Below are 27,821 nucleotides of genomic sequence, written 5' to 3'. Positions count from 1 at the left end.
AGGAATTAAAGACTTCACGGAACAGCAGAAAGGAGGGGCTCGTTTGAGAAAACAGCTTTCTTCTTTGGATTGGCTATTGCAATTTTTTATTCCAGTAAGAAGATAAGAACATTTTAATGTCGAATATATTGCTTCAACAGGCAGTTAAAATTGCGTAAATTTAAAGTCTTCGATCTATTGATTTTTTAAAATTTGAATAAGACTGGCGATTGACTCGAGATAGTATATCTAAATTAAAGAACGAATTGATATGTACAACACGATCGCGGCATTATACCAGTCTCTTTCACCATGGCAACGCCGCTGAAAGGACAAGAAAGGAAAGCTAATGAGAGGAAAGTCTCGATTGCAAAGTCGATACGAAATGAAAAAAAAGCCTATTTTCCTTTTCCGGAGATTGTATCCTCATAATACGAAAATAATTAAGCTTAGAGCTCAATAGGGGCGTTGTGCGATTCTTCAAAGTCCATTAAACGAACGTCACAATATTTGTATACGGTTTTTGTGGTCACTAATAATAATATATGCCAGATTTTAATGATTTCAATTTTCGACTTGAGCCTCGTGTCCAATTTCGGGTCGATTTTCAACGACGATTTTTTTCAGGTCATCACCATCTCCCACGACGGCAGGGGAGACGTGGCGGTGTTAAGGGATAATTGTTTGACTTACTTGAATGGGGTTTTTCGAGCCTTCGTCGACATGGTCGAGGGTCGATCACGTCTGGGTTACAAATTGGACCTGGCTAGGGATTTCGTGAGCTCGTTTTACAATAATAAAAAAAAAAACCACGAAGATAAGGGGACGATGGAGGATACGACCTAATAATGCGCTTTCGCAGGAGCCAACTATTCAAATCGATCAAGTTTTCAAACGAAACGTGTCTTATTATCACCACTGTAAGTAAGCGTGATCGGCATCTGTTATCTCTAGAATCTGCAATCGATCTTCTTTGAAAGAAAACTTCATCTAATATAAATATTTTTTGGTTTCATCTTAAAATTTTGCATCAAGAAAGAGTATATTTAAAATCAGAATGAGGTTTATAAATACAGATTGAGAAACAAAGGACGATCCATTCGATTGTATTGATATTTAAAGTATGTAAGTATGGATACATTCAAACGTACATATGTACATACATACGAGGCTCAATTGGCTCTGTTTATTATAGTCGGTCTCATTTGGGACTTTGTTACAAGCCTGCTGCTGAATTACGACACAAATTTTGCGAATAATGCTGGCAGGAGTAGCAAAACGGCGTATTTTATGATAATTGTTGTGATGAAATGGTGGAAAGTCAACTGTTTGTTGATTTTTAAAACAAAATTATACACTTATTTATTTTGTTTCATAAAAACAATTATACAGTATCAAATGAGTATATTTAAATTTTTAAATTTAAATATACTCATTTGATATATTTAAATTTGCTTCTATAGCCAGCGTTACAGCAAAAAATTAAGAGCCATCAACAAAGAATACAAACGAAGGAGCGAGAAGAAGTTTTCATTCAAAATTATCGATCGAATCACAGATTCCGACGATGCTTTGATTCACAAAACATCTCGACACACAAAAAACAAAAAATAAATAAACAAACAAACAAAACATGGCCGAGCATGGATGGTCGGTGTCGTGAACATGATTGATCGCGCTAAAAAGGTTAAAAGCTCCACAAACGTCGACAAAAATACTAATTTTGATCATTGCGAAGCCAGACACATGTAACAATAGTAACTAGATATATAGAAAAAACGTTCGATTACAAATTTATTTAAAAATTTATAATAATATATGTTTAAATAATTTTTAGTTGCAATGGACAATTTCTCACTAACACAGGTATACTTTGGTGGTGGCGATACACACACAGACACATCTCGTGGTGCTCATCATGAGGGGGTGCTGTGATGATATATGGTGACGATGACGATGGCGATGACATTATGTATGTATATGGTTTATAGAAATATACATATATATGTATAATATATGTATACATGTATATATATATGCGATGATTTTTTTTTATATGTACATAATATCTAGACACGACAATTATATCATAACCGACACATAACACGGAAAACACACACAGACAGACAGACAGACATACCGACATACGAGCGTGAAGAGGAGATAGGCTAGCAAAACATTTTGTGAACAATGGCGTGGTGAACAAGATGGTGGAGGGCAAACTAGTGGGACACAAGTGGTGACATAATCTAAAACGTGGGTGCAAGTACAACATACAGAGGCAACGCTTTTGGGAAACGCTGGATTTTTTTTATTTGTATTTACATATATTACGTGTGGGTATTTCATTTAGGATTGAAAATAATTTATTTTGAATTAATTGATAATACTTTACTATGATATTTGTAATGAAAATATTCTTTCATGATAAAAATGAGGAATTTTCATATACGAAAATTTTCATAAGATACGAATTTTATCATATAGAGAGGCATAAACGATTTTATGAAAATTTTTTAAGAATTCAGGTCATCCGACGGACCGGAAATGACACGTTCAAGCATTGTGCTCCAGCGTAATATAATTATGCTTTGGGGATGTGGAAAAATATGCTTTATATAATACATATATAAAAATATGCTTTATATATATATATATATATATATATATATATATATATATATATATATATATATATATATATATATATATATATATATATATATATATATATATATATATATATATATATTTATAATATATATATATATATATATACATATAAACATAATATTTCAGCAAACTTGTAAAGAGCAAATTGTGAAAAAGTGAAAGGTAGCCCTTTGAAATATTAATATACGTTATCCTCTATTCTTTTTCTTCCACATATAAACACATACGTATAAGCGAATTTTCATTCGGCACAGGGTATTCCCAAAAGCGCTTTGATATTCACGTCTAACGGTGGATAATCTAATAAAAAAAGCACATAAACTCAGAAACTGATAATAAATGATTTTGGTTTTGGTTTGGTTCGATTTACATACGGGTGTCTAAAAGTGTCTGTAGGTTTTTGTGTTTTTAATAGGAATTATTGCGTCATTATTTTATTAGTCATTGTTTTCAAGGATTAAAATCGCCGCGTTAGTATAATAGTTAGAGAAAAAGCAAAAAAAAATAAAGGTATAGTCACACTTTTCTATTCAGAACTGGAATTTCTAACGAGGCAGCCTCTCTTTGATTCTTCAGCGACAAGTGCAACGATCGGGATTCTATCTCAAATAGTATAGTGTGGAGTGACTCTAATTGCATTTTAACTACATCGTCTAATGTATCCGAACTACCTATAAATATAAAATAGAACTTTAGCTCAAAGAAAAGGTATTGAAAATGTCTTCTTTATTTAGAATCGTGATAAGTAATAAAAACATTTATTTAAATAGAATACATTCAGAATAAAATGGGAGCTGTAGGAGCATTTTTTGGAATGAAATTTTTTAAAAGTCGGTTAATTATAGAAAAAATATTGTAGATTATGTGTTGTATTTAGTTGTAGTATATGTACATATATAGAAAAAATCGGAAGAGAAGAATACAATAAGATATTCATAGAGAAAGAAATAAGATTTTTTAAGTACAATTTAAGGTGAACTTGCTTCAGAATACTGTGAATAATATATAAAAAAATGCAGACAAGATTGTTTCGAAATATTTTACCTAAAATCAATCAGACCGAACGCATATACATATGTACATACATTCATTTTTCGAAGAACACAACTCTTCCTATGTATGTATGTAATCTAAACATTTTCTAAACATCAACGGCAAAAAAATGCTCTAAGACATTATGTAATTTTACTCACACAAACTTCATAAATTATACTACACTAGGATACACTCAATAAAAATACTTTTCAACATGTAAAATTCACCGGTACAAGATATGTAGATCCATTACTATGCGGAAAAAGCTACGAACGTTTAATTTCCGGGGGTCACGTTCGACCCTTGGGACGGGGTGCAGATTTTTGTCGTGTCCAGCTTATTTATACATACTTCCAGGAGAGATATGTGTGTACTCCTCCCCGGATCGTATATATGCTGTATAAAATATATATACATAATATACAGGGTATACGAATAATACAGGGACCGATATTGAGGTCCCTAGGACGTGAGGGGAAACCGCAGTGTGCGTCTCGACTTCTTCATGAGAACGTATGTACATAAATACATACATACCCCGTGGCTCAAAACGTATATAAAAAAAGGACGATATATAGCACAATAAATAAATATAATCTATTCGTAATTTAGTTTTAATTAAACGTTTCTCTTTGCTCTAACGCGCTCTGTTTTTTTATAATACATGCTAGTTCTTTTATGATGTTTGTGATAAGCCACTAAAGAAATAATTTTTGTACGCAATAATAATAATATAAATATATATGAAAAGGTGTAATAAAAATGTGACGATGCTTTCTTTCCTTCCAGAGTTTCATATAAACTTTAACGATTCGAAATAAAACAGAAGAAAAACAACTCCAGAAGAAAACAAAGTAAGGAACAAATAAAACGATAAAACATAATATAGTAGATACGAGAAGAATAAAGGCGAAATGTAGAAAACTCATCAAAATTCATTAATATTTTTCGAATAATTTTGATGAATTTTCGTTCAAAACTACACAATTCTAATATGCACACGTAAACTACTACACATAATAAAATGCGATATAATATAATATGTATGAGAAGAGAATGTTAGTAGTAATGATGCGAAAATAATAATCAACTACATTATATATATTGTATGAATAAACTTCTTTTTAAACACCTGTTTCTGTGCCATGGCTTGCATTTGCTGGAACATCTGTCTTTCCTCTTCTTTACCTGTAAGGTATTAGCAATCACCAAAATAGAGCGTTGTTAGTATATGTTAAGTGGGAAGGGAGAAAAAAAGATGGCATTCTTATACATATGTAGGTACGTATATAGAGAAAGAAAATGATACAAATAATAAAGGAAATTCTTAAGACCTCGTTTTAATAATAAAAAAAATGATAAAATCGCTTCTTTAAAGAAGCACTCACCCATGCCTTTGTTCTGTAGCATTTCCAGCAGCTTTTTGATGCTTTCATCTCTGGCTTGGATCGTTTGCTTCTGGGTTTCGATTCTGATTTCCAGTTCCTGTACACAAAATGCGCATTGATCGTCTCGGAAACTTTCCATGCAATACCATATTGGAATAATATTTCAAACACAAACACAATTGTTGTACACATGTATGTACTCGTTAAAACTGTAGCAAAGCCTTCGTACTGAATTTGGACAAGAGCCAAGAGAAGACGTTGAATGTAGCAGATAAAGAGCGTCTTATATTTTGAAGATGTCAAATTTATTAGAGTTAACGATAGTTCATGCATATTGAGGTCAAAACGTTGCTCGAAAGATGGATTTTTTGGAGCGTATAAGAGTTAAACTAGTGCCAAGTTTAACCAGAAAATGATTCATTCAAAATTCGACCTAAATCATTCATATAAATGTCGATATCATTGAATGATATCGACATTTAGAAGCTACAAACTAATGTTAACACTTGCCTTACTCTGCTAAAAAAAGCCGTTAGCCACTGTGCTAGACGCAAAGTTTCCAGTAAAAAATGTGTGTTTTAAGTTAAAATAATGCAAAATCTGCGTTATTTATGTATTAAAGTTGAATAATATAAAATAAGTTCAAGAAATGAAAAAAATAAGGGTTGAAGCAGAGCCGTTATTCCAAGGCGGATATCATTCTCACACCGACCGTTGAGCGCGGTACGTACTGAATTCCCCTTCTCTCCCGCGTCTGCGAGGCACGTGTAAATGGGGCTTACCGCGAAAATAATTACATATTTTGCTATTGATCAATGTTTTTATTTCGAAATGAAATAATTCGAATCATCGAGGTTTTGATGAGGAATATATAAAAAAAATCCCTGCATTCGGTAAATTTGGAGAAATAAAATATACATAAGTTCTGGTCACTCGTTATCTAACACAGTGCGGCAAGTGTTAATGAAGCATGGAAACATTTAGTGTACGTAGTAAATAAATTATACCAAACACAGTCGTAGATGAAAAATATTTGTAAATTATAAATATGTATTAGTTTTAATGGGAGGTATAAACTCCTAACTTTTGCAAATAAATGCAAAGTCGAATAAAATCAGACATAAAGATAGTTTAAAGTGGCACTTTATATAACGACGCCAGACGCTTTGCATCCAATTAGTGAGAAACATGCGGAACTTGAGAATAGTTTTGGGATTCTGTGTTAATTGTTTATGATGGTTTTGTAGTGCCACCATTACTAGATACACTGGTATGAAATTACCTTGATGGTGTCACGAAGTATAGAAATTTCCCTCGTGAGATGTTCATTTTCGGCAAAAAGCACTTCAATCTGCTGCTGCATTTCCAACGAAGGCGCCCTCATCCTCATTCGAAGCTCTTCTTCTAATTGTCTGACTAGCATGGCTTGTTTCTGAAACGAAAATAACAATAGAAATAAATTAGTCTAATGAATAATCAATTTCGTCGGTACTGTTGGTTATATCTACATTATGTATGTAATGTTGATGTCGTGCACGAGTTCAGGGATTATCACGTTCTCGTTTGGCTCGTAATGTAAAACGGATAATTAAGTCGACGTAGGCTAAAGATATGCACTACTAGTGCTAATTAATACACATCGTTAGCAAGTTCCTGTTTAACAGGCGAGAAAATGATACTTGCATTTTCCGATGCAAAAATTTGCATAACGAGGTGCAAATTGCAACATTTTTATGTACAGTTTTCGCGTTAAAGTCAACTGTTTCTATTGTTTCTAATTACATACTTGATACTTTTATTAGCATAGTTTATAGGCAGATCCTCAATTACATACACACAATATATACAGCAGCAGTCACATAAAACGGAACGCTTAAGCGAAACATGTTTTTGCGTGAAATTTCGGTAATCTTATATAAAACCAAAACCGAAAGTCATTTAAATGATAGTTTGTACCAAAGTGCATTCGTGTAATACCAAACGTGAAAAAAAAAGTTGACAAAAATGAGTTGGGGAGAAATTTAATGGAGGGCAGATTTTACGACCGTGCGTTGACTTCACGGTTAAATGAAATTTGAAATGAAAATAACACTATACATATACATTTTTAATTTTATTACAGTCACATATTATTATTTACAACTTATAAAAAAGAAATTAATATTTTGTAGCGGCTCCTTTCGATTTTATAACTTCTTTTATTCGGTTTGGCATGGAATCTACTAAAGTTTTTAAATTTTCGATTGGGAAGTCTTCGTACCATATCTTTTCTATTATTTCTTTCAACGATTTAAGAGTAGTAACATTGTTCTTCCTTATCCTGTACTTGATACCCATCCATAAATTTTTGATTGGATTTAAATCGGGACTATTGCCAGGCCATGGTAGTGTCTTTACACCCATTTCTTGTAAATAGTCCCGAACAAAAAAAAAAGTAAAAAAAAAAAATCAGTTTCTTGATTGAAATTTTATAATTTATATTCAATGCTATCAAATAAAATGAATACTCACCAATTTAGCTCGATGACAAGGGGCAGAGTCATCTTGAAAAATTATATCATCGGTATATGAAAGGTGGTTTTCCATCGATGGGACAAAGCTTTCTTCTAAAATTTTTTTATATTTTTTTCCATCGATGGCACCTTGTAGAAACTCCAATTGTCGAATGCTATGGTACGAAAAGCATCCCCAGACCATTTGACTTGGAGGATGCTTAACAGTTTTAAGGGTACAATTTTCATTATACCTTTCGCCAACTTTCCTTCGGACATACGGAAAACCATCAGGACTATAGAGGTTAAACTTTGATTTGTCGGAAAGTATCACTCGTTGCCAATCTGATGGACTCCAATTTTCATGTGCTTTCGCCCATTCCAATCGATTGTTTTTCATTCTCTTGGTTAGTAGTGGTTTTTTTGCAGCTTTCCGACCGTACAGTCCAGCTTCTCTGAGTCGCCTTCTTACTGTTGAGTCGCTGATTTCCATGGAAAATTGTGAAGATACATCTGTTCTTATTTCTACAGCAGTTTTGAATCGCTGCTGTAAAGATAATCTGGTTATTACACGGTCTTGCCTCTCCGATGTGCATCTTTTCAGTTCGGTCCCCTTCTTACGATCAAAACTTCCAGATTCTCTTTTTTTTTATCAGTATTCTCGAAACAGTCGATATAGAACATCCCATTTTCTTGGAAATTGACCGAAAGGAAAATCCTGAACTCGCCAATGTCGCGATTTTTACACTCTTCTGCAATGATAACTGAGCTCGTTTTTTCATGTTGACGTGTTAAAATTCGAATTTGATGCTTTCTCCTCGAAAACCCACACTAAACTGAACTCAAATCTTAGAAAACAATCATATTTAGAATATTTGGTCGTTAAAAACCCTACACATAAAGGGATAATCCTTTAATGACCTCGAAGTCGTAAAATTCACAAGCGTTCCGTTTTATGTGACTGCTGGGGTATATATATTTTTTTTTTCTCGCGCTATCGTGAATTTATTGGACGAAATAAGCTTAAATTTTGTAAGAAAAATTTTTGGTCAATTGTGATCAAATTTAGTATATTGTATTTCAAATTAAATAATTGTGACTAAATTTAATTGATTAGTCTCCGCTTCGGGAAGTAAAATTCGTGATTTTTTTGTTTGCTCACTGTAGTTATAAACTATATTTACGAGAACCGTAAGTAAATAAATAGCACTAAAGGTTGATACTTAAAATTAAATTTTAATTCAATCTCGGGTCTTCTTCTAAGGAATAGTTTATATTCGGCACGGCAATAGCCAAAATTTTGAATTAAAGCCAAATATCCTAAAAGATGTAAAAAAACATTGATACTTTTTTTGTTGCTCAGTGTTATCAATCGCAAGTGAAGTATGATATTGAAAACATTTTTGATTTATTATAAATGTCCTTGTAAGCTTGGATATATTTTTTTAATAAGCCTCTCCATGTATGTATGTAAGTCTCGCTCGTAGAAAGTAATAAGTGTCAAAGTCTTTAATCTATGAAAGTTTTACATAGTACATATATGTATATATGTAGTAAGCTGTTTGTTTTATGTTCAAATTGAAAACTCCGCACAACGAGGATATGTATAAGAATCAGAATATTCGAGTGTGCGTGAATTATTCAAGGAGATGGGATAAACTTTTTGCGGGTGCCATTTGTTGGCGCCTCTCAGACGATGGCTGGGCGTCCCATTGACCCTATTTTTTATAAGCCTTTGGTTTCGCCATAGCAAATAAGAGAGCTTTAAGAATTTTTTCAGCCCTTGTGAATCGTTTTTGTGGACGTTTTCCAATAAACTACGCAGACAGACATATCCGCATTACACCGTTTATATCTGCCGTTGCCAGCCAACCTGCGGCTCAAGGACTATTCAAATAAAAAACGACACACTATCCGTATATACATATATAGGTACATATAGTTCGAAATATTACACAGAGCGTATCCTCAATTAATATAAGCTAGAGACCACATGTGGTAGAGTAAATTTTCGGTTTTGAAGTGCCGTTGAACTTTATGCGGCGATCGTTTCAAAGACCGTCCCGGCCGGGAGCTATTAAACGAGAGCTTTCCAGCTTCGCAACGGTGAAAACTAAAGTGGAGGAATGCGAGACGGAGCTTTCGGATAAATTTTAATTAAAAAACTTATCATATAAATGCAGCCTTATAGCAAAAGCATCGCTCGATAGCTGCCGAGTTGCGTAACTTGTCGTAATGATTGTTATTACCTATTTATATATGTTTGTACATACCTATATACATATATATGAATTTGTTATACAGCAATCGATGCTATTTTAATCTAATATATAATTTCGAAAGAGACTTTGTATATATATATATATGTATGTATTGTTGGTTCGTAAATCCGTGACGTCATCGAACAAATGATTCGATTTTTTTAGATTCAAAGTATTGGAAGTCCCCGGGGGCGCAGTTCCTAAGGCTTTGCCCCCGGGGGCGAAGCCTCCAGGGTGGCGCCGGGGCCGAAGGTGCTGGGGGGGCCGCCGGATTCTGGTATACATATAATTTCGAAAGAGACTTATATATGTCTGTATATATGTTTGTTTGTTCGTGACAGTCAATTTAATAAAAAAAAAAACAAATGCGTATTCAAATAAATTTAAATAAAATAAAACTATTTAAATAATTTTAATAAAATGTTTACTATTAGATTAGTCGTGTTTAAGCGGTTTATATTACAAATACCGAGCGAAGCCGGGTAATACAGCTAGTGAACTATAAATATAGTATGTACATACATCGTATTGCAAACACGATTATAAAAATGTAACCAGCGATATGGACGATGTGGGTTATCATATGTAGTATGCTTTCGAGCACAGTGGTCACGGGTTCGAGCCCCATTAGAGTCCCTCTGCTGGCCAGACCTTGGTTTTTGACTCCAGGTCGATCGTTTCTTATTAGAGTTTGCCAATTTTTATGATTTTCATTGAAACGGTTCCTGTAAAAATTGGAATCTCCTTACCCATGTCTCTTGCTAATCTCAAGCTATTTCGTGTTTTGAGGTTCCGCAATTTGATTATCAAAAGGCTGCATAAAGTTGAAAATTGGAAATCAGAACTATTCATCTAAATGGTCTTTTTTCTTAACGACTCTTTCCAAACTTTTAAATTTGTAAGCGTAAACAATACATATCTAGTTAATTGCCACTCGTGAAATATTTATTATTTACCTGCACGTCAGTAGTTTTTAACCTAGTTGAATGTGCAAAAAAAAATGATTTGACACGCATAATTCGAATATCCCAGAGGTTTGGTGTGACCTTTATGCATAACCAGCAGCAAAGATGAGTGGTTAACATAAATAGATATAATGCTTTCGAACAAAGTGGCCATTTTTAAATCCCATCGGTTGCTGCTGGCAAGAAATTAGATATGTATGTGACTTCAGATCGATCTTGTCCTATCAGAGTTTGCCAATTTATCTGATGCCAATTAATTGAAAAGGTCTCAAAAAATTGGCAACCTTAACCCATTTTCTCAAAGTTTTTGAGCATCTAGAATTGCTGAAAATTTGTCCATACATGTCTCTGTGGATTGATATTTTTATTTGCCTTGTATATTATAATACTTACAATACTTATGTACAATGTTTGACCATATATGTCGAGTTTAATGTGAATATATGGGTGTATACCTGTATATAAAATACATACTTCTCAATCTGTATACCACACACGTTGCTTTGTAGCAATATGTTTGCATGATTGATTGAAATAAAATAAAATATGCGGGACACGTGTCATGATGCACAAGAGTTTTTGGACGTTTCAGATTTCTCAATATAATTGATCAAGTGGCAGCCCTTATGACATCTGTTTAAGGGCTGTGAAACCATATATGTACATAAAAAACTGTGGCGTGGACGTGTAGAAGGGTTCCCGAAATCGGAATGAAAGACGTAGCTAGTGTTAATAGAGTTAATTAATTCTTCTTGATCCATCGACCAGCCAGCTTCGAATGAAGCACGGATTACCGAATATTTATACACAGCGTGTACTCTCAGCACAGATTTTTTGATGGGTCGCGAGACCTTATTGGTTGTTGTATACAGCTTGTTCATACGTCGAGGCCTTTTTGGCGCGAAAGCGCGATTAGATTATTAGTGATGGTAAACCAGTGGTCCACGTCCATTAATTAACTAATCTGTACATTACAATATTGTAAGTTTTGGAAGAGAATTCGACGTATGTACAAAGGGATATAAATGGTTCTATATGAGCGCATACGCAATATTTAATGAGAAATGAGAAAGAGATTTTGCGGTAAATGATCATTTTGAAATTTATTTTCAGTAAATTATGCGGAAAAATCTCCGCGGAAAATGTCTAAGGTCCGAATAAATCTTCGAGTGCGGTTAATGGCGTTGAGGAAGCGATCAAAATGAATAATTATAGTAACACTTCGGTCGGGCGTTTGATAATTTCCTCGAGGAGAAAATTAATAATACGAAAAAAATAAGAGAAAAACGAAACTCGACCGGAAAAACGCCTTCGGGAAATTTTCCAGCGCATCGGAAAAATGCGGTTGGCGTTGGGGAAAACCTCGTTCACACAAGGCTTTCTTTCGCTTTAATGGGAAGCGGAGCTTTTTTCTATACATTCCCCGGCATTTCCCTTACCCCGATCCCCTCCTCCATTTCTTCATCCCCTCTCGTATATACTGCGGTTCAATATACGCACTAGATTTTCCGGCTAGTCACCCCGCCAAACCGGCAGGTTGTGACGTTATTGTTTGAAGAAAAAGGGGTTTCAGCTGGCGAAAGCTCGACGGGAGCTTTACGCGAAACCCTTCGTCAAAAGTGGATGCCGAATAAACCGTGCGAGGTATTTTTTTTCCATCGAGGATACACAATAACGTTTTTTTTTGCTTCACTGGGTCGAATGTGTTCGTATCGATTTTCTACAAATTTACAGAGTGCATGGCGTTTCGCCGAAACATTTGTATGTGTGCACACTAAAATTTACTTTTGTATTTAATAATGTATTGATTCGAATCGTGAACAGTTTTTATCAAACTGAAGAAGGCCATAGCCATATGTATGTATGTATATATGTACATATTTATGAGAGATGAGAAAAGTTATTCGATATCTATCATTATTTTAGATGAGCCAAGTCAGGATTAAAATATTTAAGTATTATTTTATTTTAATTTTTCATAGTTACATACTAGGAAAGCCTAATAGGTAAACCTCAATTCGCCTTACTAGCCAATTAAAAACATTGCAGCATCTTTATTACATAAATCGCTGAATTTCGAGATGCTGACGAACACGATATTAACTATTTATTAATTAATCAATTAATCCATAGAGACATCTTTGAATTTTGACTACATACATTTTTACATATTGTACATAAATCAAATTGACATTGGTGACATAGTGGGTAGGATGGATTTTGCCAATTTGATGGGGGAACCGTTTCATCAATGAAATCAGATACATTGGCAAACTCTGATAGTAAATAATCGACTTGGAGTCATAAATATCAAAGTCTGACCAGCAGCATTAAAGATTAGCACGACATCGAACCCAGTAACCTCTCCATCCTTAACATAAACGCAACCACCAAGCCATACTGCTAGTTGAATGTCGAATCTACGTTACATTGGTAGTTAAACTAAAACTGATACTATAGACATGCGCTGTTGTGGCAGTTATACGTCAAGTACATATTTGTTTGTTTTTGATTCAATTTTGAGTATGCTACATTTCCCAATCATTTACATGTATTATAATTGAATGACTGCGAAAGAAAAAAGTGCAAATATACACCATGTATTGTTTAGTTCAATAGATTTTTCTATTTGGGTTCGAATTAACGATGTTATATGATGGGGGAAATTTATTATGATACTAAGGAAATAATTCAACACGGCAAATACATACATTTGCGTTTATTATTTATGGGGCATTATTAATGTCTATATTGGATTTATCGAGGAAACTTTGCATAAAAATATAATATTCCCGAGCGTTCGAATCGGGTGGTAAATTTCGGCGTTAATACGCTTTGGACCTTTTGAAGTTAAACGAGGCGAACTTATTGGGAAAGTTCGACCGATCGAAGTTATATGGCCGCGTCATTTCCTCGTTGATTTAATCGAAAATTGTTTTTCAATTCCACGTGAAAAACGAGCGTGTATTGAAATTTTCCACAACATTGTCATTTTGAAGTTTTCGTCGTGTGGTTTTTTTACTTATTTCTTTTTTATTTTTCACTGTGTCTCTCGTTTTTCCAGCGCTACTTTTTCCAAGAGTTTGAAAAGTTTCTTCATCAATTGAACATCTGGTACCTGAACACTCTTTATACAAAAGTGGAGCGGAGAATGTAAGAAAATGTTCGTAGGATTGGAATCGATTCGAGAGACAGCTATTAAAGAATAAATAACAAACTAATGACTTTTATATACATATACACACACATCTATATATATATATATATATATATATATATATATATAAATATATATATATATATATATATATATCTTTTAATAATACAATTCACGCCAGTTTACCTGGTTCTTTTACATAACAATCTAAAAGAACCGGGTGAACAATGTAAAAGAAGTTTCATATGAAGGACGTAAAGTCAAATATTTAAATATACATAGCATAAAAAAATAAATGTATCAAAATACAATCAAATCACTTACATGTATCATGTATCATAAAACTTTTCATTCTTTTTTTTTCATTCGAGTTATTGGCATCTCGAGTTTGTTGAATGTTATAAAGCATGCTACCTTCACACATAATGTATTTTTCGCAAATTTACCGTGTATCAGAATTTTTGTTGATTTTCCATAGATGTCTCTATTTTATTCTATATACTTGTTATATTTTAAAAACTGTTAGTACTTATGCACAAAAATAATCTAACTATGTACATATGTATGCAGTGGCGGACTGGGACTGAAATCAGTGCATGCCAGGAGTCAAAGGGGGCCCCACCCAGGGTTAAAAAAATTTGTCCCCCCCCCCCCCCCATATAACAAAATTTTCTTCTTTCCATCACGCTAAAAATCAAGGGCAAAAAATAAATAAAATTTTCAAAAATGGGAATAAACAAATTTAGGTACAAGAAAAATGGCAAAAGCAAAATAGATCCATAAATTACATTGTATATTTCATTTTAATCCTTGTCCTAGGTAAATAGAATGCATCATAAAAAAATGCGGCATAAAAGCAGCTTTTACTTTCGGTAGAAAACAATCAGGGACGTCATTTCAGCTTTTTCTTGGGGGGGGGGGGGGCAGGCGAAGATTGGTCAAATTGAATTTTTTTTCAAAAAATCTTTTTTATATCGGAATAAAAATGGAAAATATACAATATGAAAAAAATAAGCTTATTTTTGAAAAAGTATATATAAAAGTATCTTATGTAAAAAGCCAAAAAAGCGCCACAGGCGAAAATTTTTTTCCAAAAATCTTCACATGGTCGCAAAATGGTTAACAAAAGTCGACCATCAAAATGTATCACTATATCAAAAAATATACAAACTTTCGGAAAAATAAACGATACACATCTGTTTTTGAGACAAAATAAAGTAAAGGCGACCTTTCTAACGATTCCCTCAATGGGATGAACAATTTCTAAGAATGTTACCCAAGGCATACCACTTAAAAACCAAAATATATTTGCTTCAAAATAATAAAATCTTTTTTTTTCAAAGCACATAGCAGCGATTATTTTATTAGTTACACAAAAGTAACATAATATAAGAAATAAACGCAGCATTCATAGATCCATAGTATCTCATTAATCATTAAATTCATAATATTTTCTAAATTCACCTATTCCTTAATTTAGGGGGGCGAGTGCCCCCCCCAAATTACATCCCTGAAAACAAAAAATGCATAATATTTTCAATTAATGTTAATCGAAAATCGAGATTTTGGGGAGGGGCCCCTATCCTATGTTTCTATATACATGGATGTGTCTAGATTAGGAATAGATTTTATATTTGGAAACTGTTTAAAATTGTGTATTTAAATCTTACTATATCGTCGAAGTATAATCAAATGTTATTTTGAAAGTATGTATGAAGTAAATTTTAATCGCTGGTTGATGATGAATCGTCCTATCAAAATTGTTTTAAGCAATTCAGTTTATATTATTCACGGAAATTTGTTTATTCCCATTTTTATTTCATTAGGTAGTTGTTACATAGGTTGGAAATATTACATAACCTTGAGGTTGGAAATGGGCCCAGTAAAAGGGCCCACGCAAATGTTGAAACTTACATTTCGAGCCTAATAAAATAAGTTAACCGATCCTTGGGCTGTATTAGTTGTTTTTGTATATCGTAAGAAATTTGTTTTGTTGAAATACCCAAACTCTAGGTCCCAAAGTGCAATATCCTATAAGTTTTTACACACGTGAAATAGTTAAAAAGTTATTTAATTTTACTGAGGGCCCATATTTTCTAACGGATAGTGGGGCCCACATGCCATCGGGCATGTACGCTTGTATGGCCAGTCCGCCACTGTATGTATGTATATGTGTCGCTTTGGGGTAATTCCTGTCATGGTACATACTCGTATGTATATAATAAAATAAAAAAAAAAATGAATATTTGATACGTAGTTATACTTCAGTCTGCAGCTAAAGAGTTAAAACAAATATTATACTATACGAATATACCATTAGTCGATTTATTATATTTAAATATCAACATTAGTCGCTTTATTACATTAAAAAAAATCACATTTCAGGTATTTTAATTTGGTCGGAGCGAATAATTATAGAAACATGAAAAAATGACGATTTTCTGCAATAACAACTGCTTCTGCCATACAAATGCTGTTATATGTAAGTGTAACATGCTTTGTGCGGGAGTTTCTGATAAAACGGCGACTTTCTGAGTATATCTGTAGTGCTGCTGGTCAGACCTGGATATTTGTGCTCCAGGTCGACGGTTTCCTATCAGAGTTTGCCAATTTTCTCTCATTTCATTGTTGAAACGGTTCCCGATTAAAAATTGGCTAAAATCCTTCCTACCTACTATGTCACCACTATTTGAATATGATTAATGTACAATAAAATTTATGTACAATTCATAGATGTCTCGTTAAACGTGTCTCGTAATTCAGCGACTTGTATAATAAAAATGCTATATTGTTTGTAATTGGCCAGGAAGGCGCATTGGGGTTTACCTGTAAGGCCTTCCTGGTATAAAATGTAATAAAAAATAAAAATTAAAAATATGCATATTCAACATAAATTTAAGAGGGCTGTACACCTGAAATCTTAATTTTGTTGCCGCTCCTTTCTTCTATATATATATTGAATGAATGTATATATTGAGTGAATGCGACAATATATATCAATATATATATTGAGTGAATGCGACAGTTGCGCTTCCACCAGATAATACGTATTAAAAATCGACAAAATCGAGGTTTCGTATTCTCCTATTTTCTCCTACAAAACTGGACCAATTTTTAAAAAAATTTCATCATCGGTATGAGAAAAATATTTTCTGTGCAACTATCGTATTTATTTATTTTTAAATCGACCGTTAAATAAGCATGCTAGACTCTTTTCGTGGGTGTAAAAAAGAGGCGATTTTATAGATGTTTGGCGGCTCCTAGCTGCTATAAAAAATAATTAATCAAAAAAATAAAACGATAGATGCACCCCAATGGTGGATATCCACAGCATATTAAAAAATAATTTCTCTGGTGCCATAATTGAGGAAGGGAGAAGTATAGTACGTTTGTATGGACAAGGCGCTGGTGTCCAGCCCTATTAAGAAATCAGATTTTTTTATAAGATAAATATATATTTCATATAAACTATTTAATGTTAACTTGTAACTTCGAGGAATAAAATAAGGTAAACATTATTGTAACCACTACCGATATAATTCTTAAGCCGAAACAATAATATCGAGATATACGGGTCGCGTGAGAAGTTTCACTCTGGTATATTAAACTTTGCACCTGTGTGATGCATTGCACGTACAACAACACGTCATATCGATTATACGTTAGAGAGAGGGCGATCTATCACCAAAACAAAAAAAAAGAAAATCAACCACACACGTACTATAAATATATAACTGGTAATAGTAGTCATTTGACTGAGTAAACAGTTGTCGGTTAGTGAAAGCTCCCCACTGCATGCCATTAAAGCTCGCCCCATACTTTGCGATAGCGTGAAAGCTTCTGGTACAACAATTCGGGGGATTCTGAATAGAGGGATTTCGTGCCATTCGAAAATTTCCCCGCTCGACAAACAGTGAATAATTTAAACGATTTACCGCGGATTCGGACCGAATGTATGTGTATTAGTCCGCACTAAAAAATCCATTATAACAGAGTAATAACGCCCCCTACGTGAGTACGTACACTTTGAATATCAAACGGGAATACATATACATATGTATGTATATTATATACTAGTGGTTTTACCCGGCTTCGCTCGGTATTTGTAATATAAACCGCTTAAGCATGGTTGATCTAATAGTAAACATTTTATTAAATTTATTTGAATAGTTTTATTTTATTTAAATTTATTTGTTCGATGACGTCACGGATTTACGAACCAACAATAGTTCAAAGTCTCTTTCGAAATTATATATTAGACTAGCTGTATTACCCGGCTTCGCTCAGTGTTTATAATATAAACCGCTTAAACATGACTTAGCTAATTTAATTAAAAAAAAAAAAAATTTAAAAATTTAAAAAAAAAATAAAAAAAAAAATAAAAAAAAAAAAAAAAAAAAATCAAAAAAAAAAAAAAAAAAAAAATCAAAAAAAAAATTTAAAAAAATCAAAAAAAAAATATTTTTTTTTTTGCCTTCTAGGGCTTCGCCCTCGGCACCCCCCTGAGCCTTTGCCTTCTAGGGCTTCGCCCCTCCACGCCCCATGAGCAATTGCCGTTTAGGGCTTCGCCCCCATGATCAGTTGCCTTTTAGGGCTTCGCCCCTCCGCGCCCCCATGATTCAAAGCCGTCTAGGGCTTCGCCCCCCTTAGTTAATGCCTTTTAGGGCTTCGCCCCCCGCGCCCCCAAGATTAATTGCCGTTTCGGGCTTCGCCCCCCTTAGTTAATGCCTTTTAGGGCTTCGCCCCTCCGCACCCCCATGATTAAATGCCGTCTAGGGCTTCGCCCCCCCTAGTTAATGCCTTTTAGGGCTTCGCCCCCCGCGCCCCCAAGATTAATTGCCGTTTAGGGCTTCGCCCCCCTTAGTTAATGCCTTTTAGGGCTTCGCCCCCCGCGCCCCCAAGATTAATTGCCGTTTCGGGCTTCGCCCCCCTTAGTTAATGCCTTTTAGGGCTTCGCCCCTCCGCGCCCCCATGATTAAATGCCGTCTAAGGCTTCGCCCCCATGATCAGTTGCCTTTTAGGGCTTCGCCCCTCCGCGCCCCCATGATTAATTGCCGTCTAGGGCTTCGCCCCCCTTAGTTAATGCCTTTTAGGGCTTCGCCCCCCGCGCCCCCAAGATTAATTGCCGTTTCGGGCTTCGCCCCCCTTAGTTAATGCCTTTTAGGGCTTCGCCCCTCCGCACCCCCATGATTAAATGCCGTCTAGGGCTTCGCCCCCCCTAGTTAATGCCTTTTAGGGCTTCGCCCCCCGCGCCCCCATGATTAAATGCCGTCTAGGGCTTCGCCCCCCCTAGTTAATGCCTTTTAGGGCTTCGCCCCCCGCGCCCCCAAGATTAATTGCCGTTTAGGGCTTCGCCCCCCTTAGTTAATGCCTTTTAGGGCTTCGCCCCTCCGCGCCCCCATGATTAAATGCCGTCTAAGGCTTCGCCCCCATGATCAGTTGCCTTTTAGGGCTTCGCCCCTCCGCGCCCCCATGATTAATTGCCGTCTAGGGCTTCGCCCCCCTTAGTTAATGCCTTTTAGGGCTTCGCCCCCCGCGCCCCCAAGATTAATTGCCGTTTCGGGCTTCGCCCCCCTTAGTTAATGCCTTTTAGGGCTTCGCCCCTCCGCACCCCCATGATTAAATGCCGTCTAGGGCTTCGCCCCCCCTAGTTAATGCCTTTTAGGGCTTCGCCCCCCGCGCCCCCAAGATTAATTGCCGTTTAGGGCTTCGCCCCCCTTAGTTAATGCCTTTTAGGGCTTCGCCCCTCCGCGCCCCCATGATTAAATGCCGTCTAAGGCTTCGCCCCCATGATCAGTTGCCTTTTAGGGCTTCGCCCCTCCGCGCCCCCATGATTAATTGCCGTCTAGGGCTTCGCCCCCCTTAGTTAATGCCTATTAGGGCTTGCGCCCCATGAGGCTGGGCCCCCCGGGCCCCCTTCGGGGCCCCACGGGGCTGCGCCCCTTGTGGCGCCCCCTTTTGAGCCCCATGGGGCTGCGCCCCATGAGGCTGGGCCCCCCGGGCCCCCTTCGGGGCCCCACGGGGCTGCGCCCCTTGTGGCGCCCCCTTTTGAGCCCCATGGGGCTGCGCCCCATGAGGCTGGGCCCCCCGGGCCCCCTTCGGGGCCCCACGGGGCTGCGTCCCTTGTGGCGCCCCCTTTTGAGCCCCATGGGGCTGCGCCCCATGAGGCTGGGCCCCCCGGGCCCCCTTCGGGGCCCCACGGGGCTGCGCCCCTTGTGGCGCCCCCTTTTGAGCCCCATGAGGCTGGGCCCCCCCGGGGCCCCACGGGGCTGCGCCCCTCGTGGCGCCCCCTTTTGAGCCCCATGGGACTGCGCCCCTTGTGGCGCCCCCTTTTGAGCCCCATGGGGCTGCGCCCCATGAGGCTGGGGCCCCACGGGGCTGCGCCCCTTGTGGCGCCCCTGGCGGGGCCCCATGAAGCTACTCGCCTTGCGCCCCCGCGGGGGTGAATCCATTGAAACGAAAAAAACAAATCGGCGCCCATGGATCGAAAAAAAAAAAATCGAATCACGTGTTCGATGACGTCACCGATCTACGGACGAAGACGACGACGACGACGACCAAGGATATTTACATACATACAAAGTCTCTTTCCAAATTATAGATTAGACTAGCTGTATTACCCGGCTTCGCTCAGTGTTTATAATATAAACCGCTTAAACATGACTAAGCTAATTTAATTAAAAAAAAAAAAAAATTAAAAAAAAATTTAAAAATTAAAAAAAAAAATAAAAAAAAAATAAAAAAAAATCAAAAAAAAAAATTAAAAAAAAAAATAAAAAAAAAATAAAAAAAAAATTAAAAAAAAATTTTTTAAAAAATCAAAAAAAAAAATCAAAATTTTTTTTTGCCTTCTAGGGCTTCGCCCTCGGCGCCCCCCTGAGCCTTTGCCTTCTAGGGCTTCGCCCCTCCACGCCCCATGAGCAATTGCCGTTTAGGGCTTCGCCCCCCTTAGTTAATGCCTTTTAGGGCTTCGCCCCTCCGCACCCCCATGATTAAATGCCGTCTAGGGCTTCGCCCCCCTTAGTTAATGCCTTTTAGGGCTTCGCCCCCCGCGCCCCCAAGATTAATTGCCGTTTAGGGCTTCGCCCCCCTTAGTTAATGCCTTTTAGGGCTTCGCCCCTCCGCGCCCCCATGATTAAATGCCGTCTAAGGCTTCGCTCCCATGATCAGTTGCCTTTTAGGGCTTCGCCCCCCACGCCCCCAAGATTAATTGCCGTTTAGGGCTTCGCCCCCCTTAGTTAATGCCTTTTAGGGCTTCGCCCCTCCGCGCCCCCATGATTAAATGCCGTCTAAGGCTTCGCCCCCATGATCAGTTGCCTTTTAGGGCTTCGCCCCCCGCGCCCCCAAGATTAATTGCCGTTTAGGGCTTCGCCCCCCTTAGTTAATGCCTTTTAGGGCTTCGCCCCTCCGCGCCCCCATGATTAAATGCCGTCTAAGGCTTCGCCCCCATGATCAGTTGCCTTTTAGGGCTTCGCCCCCCGCGCCCCCAAGATTAATTGCCGTTTAGGGCTTCGCCCCCCTTAGTTAATGCCTTTTAGGGCTTCGCCCCTCCGCGCCCCCATGATTAAATGCCGTCTAAGGCTTCGCTCCCATGATCAGTTGCCTTTTAGGGCTTCGCCCCCCACGCCCCCAAGATTAATTGCCGTTTAGGGCTTCGCCCCCCTTAGTTAATGCCTTTTAGGGCTTCGCCCCTCCGCGCCCCCATGATTAAATGCCGTCTAAGGCTTCGCCCCCATGATCAGTTGCCTTTTAGGGCTTCGCCCCCCGCGCCCCCAAGATTAATTGCCGTTTAGGGCTTCGCCCCCCTTAGTTAATGCCTTTTAGGGCTTCGCCCCTCCGCGCCCCCATGATTAAATGCCGTCTAAGGCTTCGCCCCCATGATCAGTTGCCTTTTAGGGCTTCGCCCCCCGCGCCCCCAAGATTAATTGCCGTTTAGGGCTTCGCCCCCCTTAGTTAATGCCTTTTAGGGCTTCGCCCCTCCGCGCCCCCATGATTAAATGCCGTCTAAGGCTTCGCCCCCATGATCAGTTGCCTTTTAGGGCTTCGCCCCTCCGCGCCCCCATGATTAATTGCCGTCTAGGGCTTCGCCCCCCTTAGTTAATGCCTATTAGGGCTTGCGCCCCATGAGGCTGGGCCCCACGGGGCTGCGCCCCTTGTGGCGCCCCCTTTTGAGCCCCATGGGGCTGCGCCCCATGAGGCTGGGCCCCCCGGGCCCCCTTCGGGGCCCCACGGGGCTGCGCCCCTTGTGGCGCCCCCTTTTGAGCCTCATGGGGCTGCGCCCCATGAGGCTGGGCCCCACGGGGCTGCGCCCCTTGTGGCGCCCCCTTTTGAGCCCCATGGGGCTGCGCCCCATGAGGCTGGGCCCCCCGCGCTCCCTTCGGGGCTTCACGGGGCTGCGCCCCTTGTGGCACCCCCTTTTGAGCCCCATGGGGCTGCGCCCCTTGTGGCGCCCCCTTTTGAGCCCCATGGGGCTGCGCCCCATGAGGCTGGGCCCCCCGGGCCCCCTTCGGGGCCCCACGGGGCTGCGCCCCTTGTGGCGCCCCCTTTTGAGCCTCATGGGGCTGCGCCCCATGAGGCTGGGCCCCCCGGGCCCCCTTCGGGGCCCCACGGGGCTGCGCCCCTTGTGGCGCCCCCTTTTGAGCCCCATGGGGCTGCGCCCCATGAGGCTGGGCCCCCCGCGCCCCCTTCGGGGCTTCACGGGGCTGCGCCCCTTGTGGCACCCCCTTTTGAGCCCCATGGGGCTGTGCCCCATGAGGCTGGGCCCCCCGGGCCCCCTTCGGGGCCCCACGGGGCTGCGCCCCTTGTGGCGCCCCCTTTTGAGCCCCACGGGGCTGCGCCCCTTGTGGCGCCCCTGGCGGGGCCCCATGAAACTACTCGCTTTGCGCCCCCGCGGGGGTGAATCCATTGAAACGAAAAAAACAAATCGGCGCCCATGGATCGAAAAAAAAAAAAAAATCGAATCACGTGTTCGATGACGTCACCGATCTACGGACGACGACGACGAAAACGACGACGACCAAGGATATTTACATACAAAGTCTCTTTCCAAATTATAGATTAGATTAAAAATTAATTAATCAAATTGCCAATTCAAAGCAATTTCGAATTTCGAATTAAAGAATAAGTTCATTTTCAATGCCGATGACGTCACGGATTTACGAACCAACAATACTTATTTTATTTTATTTTATAAACGGCCGCAAGGACCATTGAACAATAATAATATAGAACATACATAATAATAATACATATGTACTTACAAAGTCTCTTTCGAAATTATATATTAGATGTATGTATATACACAGTTGTGATGCAATGGTAAAGGTTTTTGATATTTTAACGTTAATTATAATAAATCTTTAAAATATATTCATCGAAATATATGTAATATAATATATAATATGAAATATATAAGTGAAAGGATTTGGCGAATTTACTATTTTTTTGGGTCGATCGGCTGTGCACCAATGGAATTAAATGTATACATACATACACATATGTATTTATAGTTCATAATCATATTCAAATAGTGGTGACAAATACTAGGCAGTATAGTTTTGCCAATTTGATGAAGAACCGTTTTAATAATAAAATCGGATAAGTTGGCAAACTCTGATAGGAAACGATTGACTTGGAGTTACAAATATCCAAGTCTGACTCCGAATAAATTTTATCAAATACTACGAATAAATTTTCTTCGATCGAGGTAAACTCAGGGCTTGAACCCGGGAACCTCTCGGTGGATAGCATCAACGCGACCACTGAGCTATACTGTACTGAGCACTGAGCATCTATGTATATACATATGCACATAGATGCTGCAAAAGTAATGATTGATACGAGTTTCTTCTAATTTATTTATTACATACGATCAGTCATTTATAATTTCAAAAGATGTAATTCTAATTTTAAAAAATGTGATTAGATTACAAATTTTTAGTATGATTTATATGTACATATATCTACATATATAAATGGATGTTAAGTTAAATGCAAAATAGACTTTTGATTAAATTTCTAATAACTTTTAGTAATACAATATATTTTTTACTATGAATATTTATTTAGATTGAACATTTAAAAGTTTTTGATAGAAATATATACTTAAAATAAAATATTATGGTTCACTAGTTGGCGTTACCGGTGATACTCGGCGTTGCTCGTGAGTATGAGATTTGGAAAAAAAGTTCTCCTCTTCAAAGTTTTCCGCCTTCTTTCAAAACCCTTCTATATATGTATGTACATGTCATGTTATAGTATTATGAGATTTTTTTTATTCTGTACATAAGTATATACTATACTACTTATATATAAAGAACGGCTAATAGGTACACTTGAATGCGCCTTCCTGGCCAATTATAAACATCGATAAACAATTTATAGAGCAATTTTACAGATCAATGAGACAACAAGGGATAAATTTGAATAATATTTCATTGTATATGTATTTTTGCAGCATTTTATAAATCAGCAAATTCGAATTTCGCAAGAAACACGACGAGGTCGCCAATTTGTTGGAACCGTTTCAATGAAATAAAGTTAGCTAAAGTTTGATAGGAAAAGATCAACCTGGTGTCACATATTCAAGGTCTGCCCAGCAGCCACGGGCGAGGAATTGAAGCCGTGACCACTCAGTTGAAAGCATCACACGCTAATCACTGACCTAATCTGCTGGTAGTATATGAAGTATACCAAATTTGTTAGTCCTATGTAAGCCGTTGAAAACTATATATTTATATAAGGGACATATTTATGTACAGACATTTAATATACAAGTACATAGTTATTAAATTATTACCTTAAGAAATTTACATACTTCAAAGAAATGGTGTATTTCAAACATGTCAAAATGCGAAAGAAATCTAATTATATATGGACTTTATGAATATTTTATGCCGGGTAAAATATTATTAGACGCGTAATTGCGTTAAGTGTCAAAAAATACGGAAAATTCTTCAATTCATGGAAGCATAGTTGTTTTAGTGAAAATGTAATGAAAATGGAGCTATAAGATGTCATTCGCGCTTTTCACGTGTCACTCTAAAGGCTTCTGAGTGAGAAGGGTCACCAGTGAAAAGGGTAATCCGTCAATTTTTAATGTTTCCCTTTTTTAGGACGGAATATCCCTTCAAATATATCATAGCTCAATTCAAAGAAAATTTCCACTCGAATATTACTTAATATTGAATAAGTGAAAAATTGCAAGAAATACACGAGTGAAAGACCAATCTGTCCACACACGCGATGAGAAACGCTTATTGTTATATAAGTGAAAATAAAACTGTTCGAAGAAAATGGGTTAATTCAATTCAAATAAATCGCAAAGGAAAAACGGAGAAAAAATTTCGAAAAGCGATAATAATCCAATGTGCATGCGATACGTACAAGTATGGCGTGATACTCCAATTCGTTCCGTTAATAAAAAAATATATTATATTATATAGCATAATATATCATATTATATACACACATGAATGAGCATACCCTGAAGGAATATTGCCAAATCGACTATAAATAGGCTGAATAATAATACCGCTAATAATTCGATAAACTAATTTAGATATCATCTCGCGCGTAAGGTGTGCAAATATGTCAGAATTAATTAAAGGGGTTTAAAGCGGGTGGTTTTGGGCCACGGTATGCTTACGAAGTTAGGAAATCGTCAGCGTAAGTAAGTAAGTATCCGAATGCGAGATACCCTGGACCTGGGAGCTGGGTAGTAAAGGAACCCACTTGACATTTGTGATTACTGATGTAAGATAGTGGGAAAATTACGACCTCTCCATTCGACCCCTTCCATCTTCTCCTCCATCTTCGCACAGCCACCGTAAGTACGTATCTGAGTACCTATAAAGGTGAGTGTAAAGCTTGGGTATTTGAATATATTCAATTTACGTCATTTCACGGTTGTAAGTATATAAAATTGTGATGAAGTCTTTGTATATACAATGTAATATACATATTTATTAAACATTAATATGAAGGTATATAAGATGGGTTTTAGTTTGGCGATTTATTGATATTATGTATTAATACAATTTAATATACATATATATATATATATATATATATATATATATATATATATATATATATATATATATATATATATATATATACATATATGAAGAAGAAAACTGGATCAAAATCAATTCAGCTATTCTCGGCTTTCGAGGCTTGAAGGATTTACATAGATAGATAGATGTTGCTTTTATATATGGGGAATTGCAAAGTGGTATACAACATGAAAACCTTTATATATAGGTTGTATTATATGGATGCATATAATTAGTATATATTTTTTAAATTGACCATAAATATATACCTACAAATGTACAACGTAGCTCACTAGTTAAGCCAGTGAAATGTTGTGGGTTCAAATCCCGTCTGGAGTTGAAAGATTTAATTCGATTTTCTCGACGATTACGAGTACGTCGATCGCTGTTGGCAAGATCTGAATGGCTATTAAATCCAGATCGACAGTTTGCCAGTTTATCTAATTTAAGGTGTAATTCGTTTGGATATTTTATATTTTTCCCATGTTGCCCCTAAGCGACACATTTGGCATTAAATTAGATGCACATATAAATTAATAGATTTTTTTAAATCAGATTTAAATAGTGGTGATATAGTGGGTGGGATGGTTTTTGCCAATTTTTATGAGGAACCGCTTAAACAATGAAATCAGATAAAATAGTAGACTCTTATAGGAAAAGATCGACTTGGAGTCACAAATATCCACGTTTGACAAGGAAGTACTACAGAGTTACTTCTGAATAAATTATTTTGAATCTAGCTCTACCCAGGGCTTGAACCCAGGAACTTCTCGGTGCTATACTGCTGGCTATGCACACAGTAAGCCATCGTGTCGATTTAGGATGACCTGGCATGCACTATGGTATATATGCAAGAAGAATAAAAAAAAAAAATTATCATACCTGAAGTACAATAGATTTTAAATGTATTGGAAGCAAGTACGTATACATTGGAATTGTGTTAGGTATTAATAATTGTTATAATATGTATTTTATGTTCAGTAAATTCATTGAGATATTTATTGAGAGAAGATTATGTCTCTGGATATATGTATGCATGTATATGTAGGTACATAAAATACATATTAACGAAATAATATCGGTATACATATATACGTACATACAATGGATTATTATACAATTGCAACTGCAACTGACGTGAATTGTGTGTCTAAATTGTACTGCACCTATGTATGTATTAACGTACATATATAAGCCCGTTCACAAAATACTGAACGTTCTATTCATCAATTTAATTTGATATACACTAGACTTTTCAATCACTTGTAAAGTGAGTGAAAAAATTGAATCTACATATAATGATTAAAATAATAAAATATTAAGCGAAACAATTTTAGGAAATTAAGAGATATGTATGTATGTGCAATATTTTAATGGATAGTGAATTTATTACATATGTATGTATAAAAAATCTCGAGTTCGAATTTTTGCCTGATCACAAAAGTTCATCTATTGTTACTACGTACATAGATAAAGTAATAATTTCACTATGAGGTTAATTAGTTGTTAAAATATTTGGTTAGTTGGATAAAAACAAAGAAAACTTCCCGATTTATTTACACGTACATATATATATATATATATATATATATATATATATATATATATATATATATATATATATATATGTATATATATATATATATATATATATATATATATATATATATATATATATATATATATATATATATATATATATATATATATATATATATATATATATATATATATATATATATATATATATATATGTATATGTATATATATTACGACAAATTGTATATACATTAAACGGACGTGCCAGTGGAGACA

At 37.0% G+C, this 27,821-nt stretch overlaps 1 protein-coding gene across 1 annotated transcript in view; it reads right to left on the bottom strand.

The window, feature by feature from the left end:
- Positions 1-27,821, bottom strand: part of brp (ELKS/RAB6-interacting/CAST family member bruchpilot) — an 89,578-nt gene that overhangs the window by 23,338 nt on the left and 38,419 nt on the right. The window contains exons 2-4 of the mRNA XM_077432417.1: positions 6,358-6,507; positions 5,076-5,172; positions 4,820-4,875 (exon numbers count right to left, since the gene is read on the bottom strand). Of these exons, the coding sequence (XP_077288543.1) occupies positions 4,820-4,875; positions 5,076-5,172; positions 6,358-6,507 (303 nt within the window). The remainder of the gene's footprint in view (positions 1-4,819; positions 4,876-5,075; positions 5,173-6,357; positions 6,508-27,821) is intronic.

The sequence above is a fragment of the Arctopsyche grandis genome, chromosome 6 (genome assembly GCF_051622035.1).
Source record: "Arctopsyche grandis isolate Sample6627 chromosome 6, ASM5162203v2, whole genome shotgun sequence".
In the NCBI taxonomy this organism is placed as follows: Eukaryota; Metazoa; Arthropoda; class Insecta; order Trichoptera; family Hydropsychidae; genus Arctopsyche; species Arctopsyche grandis.
Note: the sequence above shows the minus strand (reverse complement) of the source record. Positions and strands in the feature narration are given on the sequence as shown.